The following is a 12,405-nucleotide window of genomic DNA, read 5'->3' on the forward strand; positions in this document are numbered from 1 at the left end:
TCTCCCCACAACTCTCCACCTTCCTCATCTCTCTCTCTCTCTGTAACCAAAACCCTAATTCCCTCCCAACCACCCCCCGATTTCAGCTTATTTACCACCCCTGCCACTCCGCCTCCACATCCTCCCTTCATGCCCTTGCTCCGCCGTCGCCGGTGAACCAACCGATGAGCTATCCGGTCACTTCGAGCTCCGGCTCCGGCGCCGGCCACCAAGGCATCCGGCTGTCCAATACTACGCACTCCGAGGTCGCTCCTTGCTTGCCTTTGCCTTCGCTTCCGGTGTTCTGTGGCGCTTCCGATCAGGACCTCCGGTTGTTCGACGAGCCGAGTTGGAGTGGTGCGCGGTTGAATTACTACGACGCCGCTCAGGCTAGTCGGATTGCTGATCTGCTTCGAGCGACTGACGTGTCGTACTTGTAAGCGTGCTATCTCTCTCTGTCTCTCTTCTTAGACGCTTAGGTTTAGCTTTGAAATTTTAATGCAGCAACTTCAAAAATTGCAGTAGCGATATGAAATTTTTACCTGTTTTGTTGTTTCTAATCAAATTTGAATTTGAATTTATCGAATTTTAATTATTATTGCTATTATATATGTATGGAATTGTGTCAGGAACCTGAGGGAGGATACGGCGGAGGTTCAATATGGCTATGTCCAACCTATGGAACTTCTGGATGAAGTTTTACAGTACAATCGAGAAGCCTTTCAGTACAATACTCCAGGTGAACCTAGTATTTTGATTGCTCAGTTGACTGCATTGTTGATTGCAAGTAGTGCTGCTTTAGAATTCACTCTACTGTTGTTTACATGCAATTTTTCGGTTTCCTTCTTGTTACTAGGATTTTCTGTGTTATTGCTTGGATAGAACTGGCAAAATGCTGAGATTTTTATTTTTATTTTTTAGAGTGACAGTAGAAGAACTACAGAAATTTCATTTGATTTAGAGCTATTTTTTTTTAGTATATGATGATTATGATCAAAAACTCTTTCATATATAATTTATGATAGAGTAATGGCTGTAATGCATTCACATCTTCATTGGTGTAAGAAACTGTTCACGAGAATATTGGTTTGTCAATCAATTTGTAGGTTTGGGATAAATAGTCTATGGACACACACACACACACACCCATATATATATCCATATATTTTAAAATGTAATGATAAATTATGAGATATGGGAAATATAGGGAAAATATAATCCTAAAATACAATGGCTGCAGATGATAAACTTTTAATTGGATCTGTCCAAACAATGATATTAGTCAAATACAAAACATAATATATTTATTTATTTATTATTATTTAGTATTAAAGTACGAGTTGGGGAAGTTACAGAATCCTAATGTTGGCGTCATCACTTACTAGTTAGTCTTATTTAAGCACAAGAAAATATTAATAAAGAAAAAAAATGTCTTACACACATACATAATTATACTCAATTTCCAGGACATAGCTTGTCTTACTCCAAGAATATATTACATGTACATTAGATAAAAGCTCTGGATCATCCAGAATACATTGTTCTTGTTGAAGATTATTTGTGCCTTACAGTGTTATGTTCTTAAAATGTTTAATGTTATTACTGCTTATTGTTCTTCCTCTGCTCAAGTTTCTCAGGTCCTATTAAGGTGCAAGTACCTGCCAGTAGTACAGTACCAGATAAGAAGCCAGCTGTGCCAATTATACCTATAATAAGAACTTCTGAAAGAGATTATGGTGCAACTCACAATAATCAGCTCAGTCATACTCCTTCCAATGTATGTGTACATCTAGTTGAAATTTGAAAATCAAATCACTCCTCCATGTTTTCTTGATTTGAAAGATGAAATTGCAGGACATATCTATACCATCCTCCAGAAAACCAAAAGCGAAGAGAAAAGCGAGTGATGGCAATACTTCCTCAGTTGAGTCCGATCCCGTTGCAAGTCAAGGTTGGTATAGTTGTTCTTGGGTTTTATATCACTCTTTTTTCTCACACTATCCTTTTAGTAGTCCATCAATAACCTATGGTGCAAAATCTTGTTCAGAAGCCACTATTGGATGTTTTTGTGAGTTGGTGGAGGATTTCTGTGGCAGAGCTGAAGTTTTCAGTGAGGATCGGGAAGAATCAGAGTGGATATCTATGCCTCTTTCTAATCTTAGAATGCTTGCAAATGAAATAACATCTCTTCGTGCAAAGAGGCTTTTACATAAGGTTCCCGTAGATACTTTTGTTAGGTTGTTAAGGATTTTAGATCATCAGATACATGGAGCTGAAGGCTTGTCTATAAATGAACAGGTGAGCTTCTTGTAAACTTTGCATTCTCTCTACCATATGGCATTTCTACTGTGTAGATTTCTTCTCTAAGCCTTTATTTCTTCAAGTAATGTGCTATGCTGCTTTCGTTTATGAACCTTTCAGTTTTTATTCTATGATGATGTTACTGTGTTACCTTGCTATAGATTAACTATTTTAATTGTAATATTATAATGAGCTTGATATCTAAATTGTTAGTGTGATGTAGTTAGTGTTATTACCTTATTTTGGTTGAAACATTAGCTGGATCAATGTTATTAAAAATTGATGGAGAAATGTGCATCAGGTAGCTTATCGGATGTTAGGGGATACAAATTGTGTATGGCTTTTAAAGAGGAAAATATATACTGACCCATGCAAGTTGGGATGGGTTTTGTTGGGTGGCTTATGCTGGTTATTTGCCTACCCCTAGACCTTTTCTAAAAATGTTGTATACTAGTTGTATTTCATCTTCAGTTGTCTTATGATTCGCAAACTTGTTATACAGAATTTTGTTGGTGTAGGAATCTATGTACTTGAATCTATGTGTATAAATTTATTGCTTCTGTGTTTGTCATTTCAGTCAGATTCAAATGTGGTTTCATCAATCAATTGTGCACTAGAGTCCATTCATGCAGCTTTAGCAGTAATGGCTAATAACCAGATGCCAAAGCAGTTGTATAAAGAAGAGGTATATGCTCTACATTAAGTTTTCTTTTAATTTATATGGTGTATATCTTTATATGTGTAAGCTGTAAAAGTATTTTAATATTATCTTGTGTATTTCACGACTGACAAACAAGGAAAGTAACTTTTAGTTTTTACTTATTAGATCATTGAAAGAATTCTGGAGTTTTCCCGGCATCAGATAATGGATGTTATGTGTGCTTGCGATCCATCATATCGTGCTTTACATAGGCCAAGTGAAAATGGAACGGTTGAAGGTTAGCCTTTCTTATAACAGTTTGGGTCTCCTTAATCAACATTATTTGTATGTCACATCATTTTTTTTTTCTTTATCTCTCCTGTATAAAACATTGTTATGATCAGTTGTTATCAGATTGCTGGACTCATTGTTTCCTCCTTTCATTAGTCTATATTTCCTGGAGGTGTTTTTTTCCATATTTTCTAATATGAAACCATGTCTCCATATATTGACAGTTGAGGAAGACGATATTCTTGATGCTGAATTTGGTTCAGCAAGCAAGAGGCGACGTAGTATTAAGACTGTTAAGGTGCAGAAATCATCATTTAATAGGTGTGCTCATCTGTACTTCGTACCTAGTTCTTTGATTTTTTTTTTCCTTTCACGCACTCCCAATATAACAATGGCAGGGGTTTCACCTTTCCTTACTTCCTTTTCATGGTAGGGTCTCTGCTGCTGTGAATAATATTCTTCAGAAACTGTGCACAATTCTTGGTTTGCTAAAGGATTTGTTGCTAATAGAAAAGTTGTCAGATAGTTGTATCTTACAACTGCTGAAAACAAGCTTTACTACATTTATGGTTGATAATATCCAACTCTTGCAACTGAAGGCAATCGGTTTGATCAGCGGGGTATAGATCTGCACTATTCTTCTCGTCTTGAAAGATATTACTGTCCTTGTCTTAATGTGGATATGCATTTTAGTGTTTGGTTGACCAAAACTTGTATCATCTTTATTGTTGGTGCTACAGATATACTATTCATACACTCAGCATCGGATTTATGTGATAGACGAGTTACTCCAGCTGCTTTGGAAGTTGCCTTTTTCAAAGCGAGCTTTGAGAGCTTATCACCTACCTGATGAAGAGCAAACACAGATTCAAATGATCACTGCTTTGCTGATTCAGTTGGTTCACTGTAGTGCAAACCTTCCTGCACCTTTAAGGCAGGAATCAAGTGTTAATTCCATCTTAGAAGTTTCTGACAATGCTGATTATCCAATTAAAGGCCTCGAGGCAGCACAAGCAGCATGTTGCCACTTTTGGAAAGGGGTACTCCAACGATTTGCTAATGTCAAGAACCAGGAAGCTTCAGAATTCAAAGTTATGATGGAGAATCTTGTTACTGATCTGCTGACAACATTGAATTTACCTGAATATCCTGCTTCAGCTCCTATTCTGGAGGTAGATTTATGTATATGACTTGTGTGGATATAATATGGTTAATTGCATTAGCTCGTCTCCATGCTGAAGCAGATTTATTTGCAGGTTCTTTGTGTCTTGTTACTTGCAAATGCTGGGGTGAAATCCAAAGACGTAGCTGCACGTAGTATGGCTATCGACCTTCTTGGAACCATTGCTGCGAGGTTGAAGCGTGATTCTGTCCTTCGCAGTAGGGGCAAATTTTGGATATTACAGGAATTGATTAGTGGGGATGCGGCTGATCAGACTTATCCAAAAGATGTATGTTCCTCTTGTTTGGATGACAAGGCTGAAAAAACTTTCTTTGTATGTCAAGGTTGTCAGAGAATGTTTCACGCAGATTGCATGGGAGTAAGAGAGCATGAAGTTAATAACCAAACTTGGCACTGTCAAATATGCCTCTGCCGAAAACAACTTCTTGTTTTACAATCTTACTGCAAGTCACAATACAAAGATGATGTATCTATGGATAATAAAGGTTCAGGAAGACAAACTGAAGTTACTTTTTCAATTACTAAACCTGAGATCGTCCAACAGTTACTTTTGAATTACCTACAAGATGCCGCATCAGCTGATGATGTTCATCTCTTTGTTCGTTGGTATGTCTCATTCAACCTCATTCCTTCTTAACTTTGTGGTTGTATTGGTGTGGCAATGAAGTTATGTATGTTTGTCCAGGCTTTATGTCTGCTTGTGGTACAAGGATGATCCACCAAAGTCACAGCAGAAGTTCCTTTACTATCTTGCAAGACTGAACTCAAAAGCCATAGTGCGGGATTCTGGGACTGTTTTTTCCTTGTTGACAAGGGACTTAATCAAGCAGATTACCTTAGTATTGGGACGAAATACTTCTTTTGCCAGAGGATTCGATAAGATCCTACACCTGCTTCTGGTTAGTGAGCTTTTTCTTTACTCCCTGATTTACAGTGTAAGGAAACCTTTTTTCTTTGTCTTCCATTTTCTTGTTTTGATTATTTATTTAATTTCAGGCAAGTCTAAGGGAGAATTCTCCTGTAATCAGGGCCAAGGCTTTACGAGCGGTAAGTGAGGGCAATACGTTTATGAACTTTTGCTCCTTCAAATGGAAATATGTTCATTCTGTTGTAGTTTGGTAAAATCGATGCCTTAATCTCGTGCTATGATGAACAGGTTAGTATAGTTGTAGAGGCTGATCCAGAGGTTTTAGGTGACAAACGTGTGCAACCAGCTGTTGAAGGAAGATTTTGTGATTCCGCAATTTCTGTTAGAGAAGCAGCACTGGAACTTGTAGGGAGGCATATTGCTTCCCATCCTGATGTTGGTTTGAAGGTGTGTTTAATTGATTTCACTTCTGAGTTCTTGGTACAGGTTATATTCTAAAGTTTTGCTTCATCTACTCCACTTTCTTTTTTAGTATTTTGAGAAGGTTGCTGAGAGAATCAAAGATACGGGTGTGAGTGTTCGAAAGCGATCTATCAAAATTATACGAGATATGTGTGTTTCAAATAAAGACTTCTCTGAATTTACAAGTGCTTGCATTGCTATCATCTCCCGCATTGGTGATGACGAATCAAGTATACAGGTAATCTGAAGCAATAACTGCGTTGACTTAGTATGGAACTCTAATTGCATAATGGAAGAACCAAAGTTTTCTGCAATTTACGTTTTTCTTTGGTCCTTGGCATTAATAACATTTAAGCATGGTTCTAAAAAACGCCGCCCAGGGCCGCCTAGGCGCTGGGCGGCAGGGGACCGTTCCGATTTTGCACAAATCGTCGAAGCTGGGCGCCAGCGCAAAAAACGGCCGCCTAGGCAGGCTGGCTGGGCGGCCCGATTATGCTTTTTTTTTTTATTTTTAACCTATCGGATGAAGAGGAAGAAGATGAAATAGACTTTGAGTTTGAGACCGACATAGAAGAAGTGCAAGAGGGATATGGAGAAGAAGAATTTGAGGCATAGGCTAGCAAGAATCTAATTTGTTTCTTTCAAATTGTTTTTTTTTTATAATTTCTAAGAACATTGTTGTTGAACATTTTGTCTATTTTTGAAGTATTTTTGCTATTTTAGAACATAATAATGCTATTTATAAATTTTATTTATATAATTATGTTAATTAAATACATAAAAAATATAGAAAATAAAAAACCTCCTAGGCACCCGATTAATCCTCTGGGCGCTGGCTGTCCGCCCGACTAGCGCCTAGCGTTTTTTAGAACCTTGCATTTAAGACAACTTTCTTTGTTTATTCTAGACTGGCACCCAGTTTTTATTCTTTTCCTCATCCACAGGATCTTGTTTGCAAGACATTTTATGAGTTCTGGTTTGAGGAAAATACTGGTTCACATACTCAATTCTTTGGAGATGATAGCTCCGTTCCATTGGAGGTGGCTAAAAAAGTGGAACAAATTGTTGAGATGTTGAGGAGGATTCCAACACCGCACCATCTTGTGACCGTCATTAAACGCAACTTAGCCCTTGATTTTTTCCCGCAAGCAGCTAAAGCTGCGGGAATCAATCCTGTCTTACTTGCATCAGTACGCAACCGGTGTGAGCTAATGTGCAAGTTTTTACTGGAAAGGATATTGCAGGTATTTAATCCTTTCTTGTTTCTACTTCTTAAAACAATTTGATTAATCTTCAAATCTGAACATTCAAAAGCTCATACTTGTCAGGTAGAAGAACTAAATATCCAGGAAGTTGAGATGCGTGCACTTCCATATGTGCAAGTTCTGCATGCATTTTGTGTTGTGGATCCAATGCTGTTGGCACCAGTTTCTAACCCTTCGCAGTTTGTGGTTACTCTTCAGCCTTATCTAAAGAGTCAGGTTAACTACATTTCATTGGTCATAATCTATGTGTACTCTGAGAAGTATTTATTGATTTTAAAGTCATTTTCATTCAAATGCCACAATTAATCTTTTTTATGGGTATACTAAAGAGCTGATTTTACCCGCTTTCGTTGTTTGTCTTTCATCGATAAACAATTTGGAGTCATGGAGTAATGATTAATAGTAGGCACTTGGTCCTTTTCTGGGTTACTTGGATGTGCAAACTTAGGTGCATGTGTGCACGGCACAATGTGTGTGTGAGGAAAACTTTATATATACTCATGGTATTGCTCTTGGTATGCTCACTAATGCTCCCCTTATCTGGACTAAAACAGAAAAGAGAATATCTTTCCTGTGAAAAGTTGTTGCTCTTACTTGAGTGAACAATTTGTAATGTTAAATATTGATTTGGACATCATATCTCTATAAAAGAATATAGATATTATTATTCAAACTTTGTTGAATACTGATTATAACAATCTTATTAGTAAAATAGTCTCTTCATTTTTGTGCATGTAGATATCCCTAGAAAATTATAATTTAGACGGAGGTGGCTGATTACACACCTTTGCCTTTGTTTCTGTTAATGTATTTTTTGTTTTGTTTCTGTTTTTGGTCAAAAATAGAGTGAAAGACACAAGCATAATTTACTTTGTCTGGTTTACAGGATGACAATCGAGTGGTTGCCAAGTTATTGGAGAGCATAATATTTATAATTGATGCTGTCCTGCCTTTGGTAAGAAAGTTACCACAAAACGTTCTTGAAGAACTTGAACAAGATTTAAAGAGCATGATTGTACGGCATTCCTTCTTGACTGTTGTTCATGCTTGCATCAAGTAAGCTCACTTCCGACTTATGAATCAAATAATAAGGATGTGTTCCGTTGTTGATTTGGAATTCTATAAGATTTGAATTTTTTCTCCTCATTACAGGTGTCTCTGTGCTGTGAGTAAAGTGGCAGGAAAAGGCGCCACTGTTGTGGAGTACCTAATTCAGGTCTTCTACAAACGGCTGGATGCTGAGGAAGTCGACAACCAGCAGGTTGGTTTGTTTACTATGTAACGGGTTACAGTTTTAAACTTTTAATACATAAGTTGTGCAAGTTTCCATGTTTGATTGATTAGATATTTATTTTATTACTTTTTGAATGTTTGGCATTAGAATCTTTTTGTCACTGCTAGAATTGAAATTATATATCTTTACATGATTTGAAATTTGCGATTTGTAAAGCTGTTAGGCTCATCTAGCTTTTACTTGGTGTATTTTAGCCTTTTAGGTATCAATGTGTGGTCCCTGTGGGATGTGTCAGCATTGTTCAAACCAAACACTTGGGAGAAACTCAGACTAGGGTTAAAGTTCAGGGAATTTATTTGTAAAGGCATGAAAAATGAAAACATATACTTGCTTTTTCCTTTTATAATTGTATTAAATATTTTGGGCCATTCAATATAACATTTTGATACTTAAGGTAGTATGATATCTATGTGTGGTCCCTTTTTTTTGATATCCTGATGTACTGTCAATTGCTCCTATGTGCCGTTAAATGGGACTTTGTGGTACTGAGTTGCATAGAAACTTAATACTTAGTTACCTCATACGTGAGGTGTCATGTAGTCCAGTAGCTTCAATCATTGTTAATCACTTGTGCATGTAACTTTACGGAGGACTTTGCAGTCTATTGGTACATAATGTCTTATCTTGTCATTTGTGTATCCTTTTGTTGTTGATTTAGGTTAGGCCTCAAGTTTTAGGAGGTACTATTGGGGATTGTTTTTCTTTTTATCTTTTATTTTATGTTTCCATTTAGAAGGGAGACTAAATATTTTCTTATGCACTATTAAGCTCTGTATTTCTTTGCTTTTAGGTTTTTTTCTTTCTTTATTTGAAAATGGCATTTAGTTCCTTGAGAATCATGGTTGATGATCCATATTAATACTCTTATCTGTGTTCATATATAGAGAACATGTAGCCAGGAAGATATTTGACAATTTGCCACTCTTTACTTGTGTATTTATCTATAATTTCAGAAAGCGGGGCGGTCTCTTTTCTGTCTTGGAATGCTTATCCGTTATGGCAACTCTTTACTGTGCAATTCTGACCAAACAATTGATGTTGCAAGCAGTCTCGGCCTATTTAAAAGATATCTTCTAATGGATGATTTTTTCTTAAAGGCCAGATCATTGCAGGCATGATCCTTTTGATCCTTTTGCTTTGTCCAAGCCTGAATCTTGATTGTAAAATACCTGGTAGTGAAATTTAATAATGTTGCTTTTTAAATTTTGTAGGCATTGGGCTTTGTGTTGATTGCCAGGCCTGAATTTATGTTGGAAAAAGATATTGGGAAGATATTAGAGGATACATTCTCTTCTGGCTCTGATGTTCGTCTCAAGGTAACTAGGTACCTTCATTTATGCTGCACTAATCACCTCTTTGTGTCGTGTGTACTAAATCATTTTATTGACCAGATGCAAACTTTGCAAAACATGTACGACTATCTTCTTGATGCTGAAAGTCAATTGGGAACGGATACAACCAGTAATAGTGTAGCTGATTGTTCTGTGGAGGGTGGCAATGCTGTACCTGTTGCTGCAGGTGCTGGAGATACTAATATATGTGGCGGAATAGTTCAGTTGTATTGGGATAATATTCTGGAGAGATGTTTGGACTTCAATGAACAAATTCGCAACTCTGCCCTTAAGGTGAGTATAGGCTTCTATTTACTATTCCCGGCTCTGTGTGTGTGTGTGATTTTATTCCCCTTCTAAGAAGCAATGGAACAATATATAAAAAAGGAAGAAATAAGCAGTGGAATAAACCTGGAGCATGAACTATTAACTTGTGGACAGCCAAAATTACACAGAAGGAAAGGGCTTATGCTTCTGGTTTTTCATAAACCACTTTTGGAAGAATTTGTTCGATTGCAATGATACTATATCATAGTGTATTTTCCTCAACTTATCTATATGTTTTATTTATTTTGCAGATAGTTGAAGTTGTGCTGCGCCAAGGGCTTGTGCATCCTATTACTTGTGTTCCATTCCTTATTGCACTGGAAACAGATCCACTAGAGGCCAATTCGACATTAGCTCATCATTTGCTGATGAATATGAATGAGAAGTATTCTCCTCGCAATGCTTTTTGACTTTTAAAGTCGTGTCTATTTCCTTATATTTGCTAATTGAGTTCCCTTTAGGTACCCTTCATTTTTTGAAAGCCGACTAGGGGATGGCCTTCAAATGTCTTTCGGATTTATACAATCCATACGTCCTGGTACTGAACGTGAGAACACAATACCACCACTAAAGGCTTCTGGAAATGCGAAGGGAAAAGTTGATGATGTTTCTTTTGCTCAAGCAAGATTGGGAGTCTCTCGAATCTACAAGCTTATTCGTGGTAACCGTGTTTCAAGGAACAAATTTATGTCCTCAATTGTTCGCAAGTTTGATAATCCTAGCTGGACCACTTCTGTAGTACCTTTCCTCATGTGAGTTCAGTCATTAGTGCCAGTCCTGGAGTTCATTCAAGTGTGCTAGTTGCGAGTACTGACTTTGTACTTGATTTTTTGTTTGTAGGTACTGCACGGAAATACTTGCCTTGCTGCCATTTACAACACCTGATGAGCCCCTTTATTTAGTCTATGCTATAAATAGAGTTATACAAGTTAAGGCTGGGCAACTTGAAGCAAAGCTGAAAGCTCTGACTTTGCATCTGTTACAAAGAGGTGCACCCCGTGGGAATGGCGTAATTAAAGAGGACCATGCAGCTCCACCCTTTATAAGAGGAATGGCATTAGTGGACTTGAATGGGACGATTGAACCAGAGACAGCTTTCCGCCCTGCTCCAAATTACATGGCAGCTATGGATTTGAATGGGGCAATTGAACAAGACCCAGCTGATGAGTATGTCTCAAATCAAGATACCATGTTAGAGGCAAAGATCGGTAAAAGTTCTGAGAGTTCCTCTGGCATCTCAATAGATGATGTACAGATAATCCAGGTATTTAAATTTCTTAGTCCTTTACCGAATCAGATAGAGACTGTTATGTTTATTGCTACTGTTGTTTTCATGATTATAATCTCCTATCTTGCTTGTTTGCCTTGCTTTTTGTAGGCAGACTGCCTGGCAGCTATTGCATTGCAGCTTCTTTTGAAACTGAAGAGACACCTAAAAATTGTGTATAGCTTGAATGATGCTAGGTGCCAGGTAAGGAATCACTAGATCACTGAGAACTAAATTTGTTACAAAGATTATAAATAGATTTTAATTCTAATCCGGCTATAAAACCAGGCTTTCTCTCCTACTGATCCCATAAAACCTGGAGATGCTTTCACCAAGCAAAGCATTCCTTTTGACGTCAGTGATACACATACTAACTTGCCTGGAACTTATCAAGAATTGGTACAGAGATATCAGGTACCAGGAGTTATGACACTGCATTTGTCTTCTCTTGTCTTGCTTGTATCTATCAATTAACTCGCCTTGCTTACTTGAAATTTATCAGTTAGTCCATATATCTAATGAGTTGTTACTGTTATCACTTATCATTATTCAACAGGATTTCAAGAATGCGTTGAAGGAGGATACAGTTGATTTCTCAACTTACACAGCAAATGTCAAAAGAAAACGTCCGGCCCCTAGGAAAGGAAGGAAATCTGGAGTTAGAGATGATGATGTTGACAATGATGATGATGATGATTGGTCAGGCGGGGCTCGTAGGCTGAGCTATAGTGGGAGGAGAGGTGGTCAGACTAGAAGTCGACAACGATAGTTGTAAGTAAATGACCGGTAGACGTAGAAATGCCCTAACTTGTACATTTAGGAGAAAGGAATAGAAAAAAATAGGATACAATGAGAGTGGAAAAAGAATAGATCTCTGAGAACAGTAGAGAATCCGGTAGCATAGTGCTTTCTCTTACTGTCTCTCTCTCTCACTCTGTATTTTGCCTGGGCATGTAATTTTGTCAATGGTGTTCCGCCTGTCTGTATATTAATATTTTCTCTTGTTGCGCTGTGAGTCTGTGACATCTAATGAAAACGGCATAATTGATTCATTGTCTCATTATAGAGGCACTGACCGCACTGTAGGACCTTGTTTTTGGCTCTCTTGTTACTTTTGTATAAGGTGGATTTCGATCCAGTAGGGGTTTAGATATCTGATCGTATTTGACTCCATCGTTTTGGTGGCATCAACATGGA

At 37.5% G+C, this 12,405-nt stretch overlaps 1 protein-coding gene across 1 annotated transcript; it reads left to right on the forward strand.

The window, feature by feature from the left end:
- The first annotated feature begins 164 nt into the window (after positions 1-164).
- Positions 165-12,228, forward strand: LOC101303444 (nipped-B-like protein-like). The gene is made up of 28 exons (XM_004306042.1): positions 165-415; positions 609-766; positions 1,617-1,756; positions 1,834-1,930; positions 2,027-2,277; positions 2,858-2,965; positions 3,107-3,218; positions 3,436-3,532; positions 3,645-3,831; positions 3,952-4,383; positions 4,468-5,000; positions 5,080-5,293; positions 5,391-5,441; positions 5,551-5,709; positions 5,795-5,962; positions 6,669-6,968; positions 7,053-7,205; positions 7,876-8,045; positions 8,142-8,254; positions 9,241-9,395; positions 9,495-9,599; positions 9,675-9,908; positions 10,193-10,326; positions 10,403-10,693; positions 10,782-11,205; positions 11,320-11,412; positions 11,497-11,622; positions 11,765-12,228. Exons 1-28 carry the CDS (start codon positions 165-167, stop codon positions 11,975-11,977), a joined length of 5,469 nt encoding a protein of 1,822 aa, XP_004306090.1. The 3' UTR covers positions 11,978-12,228.
- The last annotated feature ends 177 nt before the right edge of the window (positions 12,229-12,405 follow it).

The sequence above is a fragment of the Fragaria vesca genome, linkage group LG6 (genome assembly GCF_000184155.1).
Source record: "Fragaria vesca subsp. vesca linkage group LG6, FraVesHawaii_1.0, whole genome shotgun sequence".
In the NCBI taxonomy this organism is placed as follows: Eukaryota; Viridiplantae; Streptophyta; class Magnoliopsida; order Rosales; family Rosaceae; genus Fragaria; species Fragaria vesca.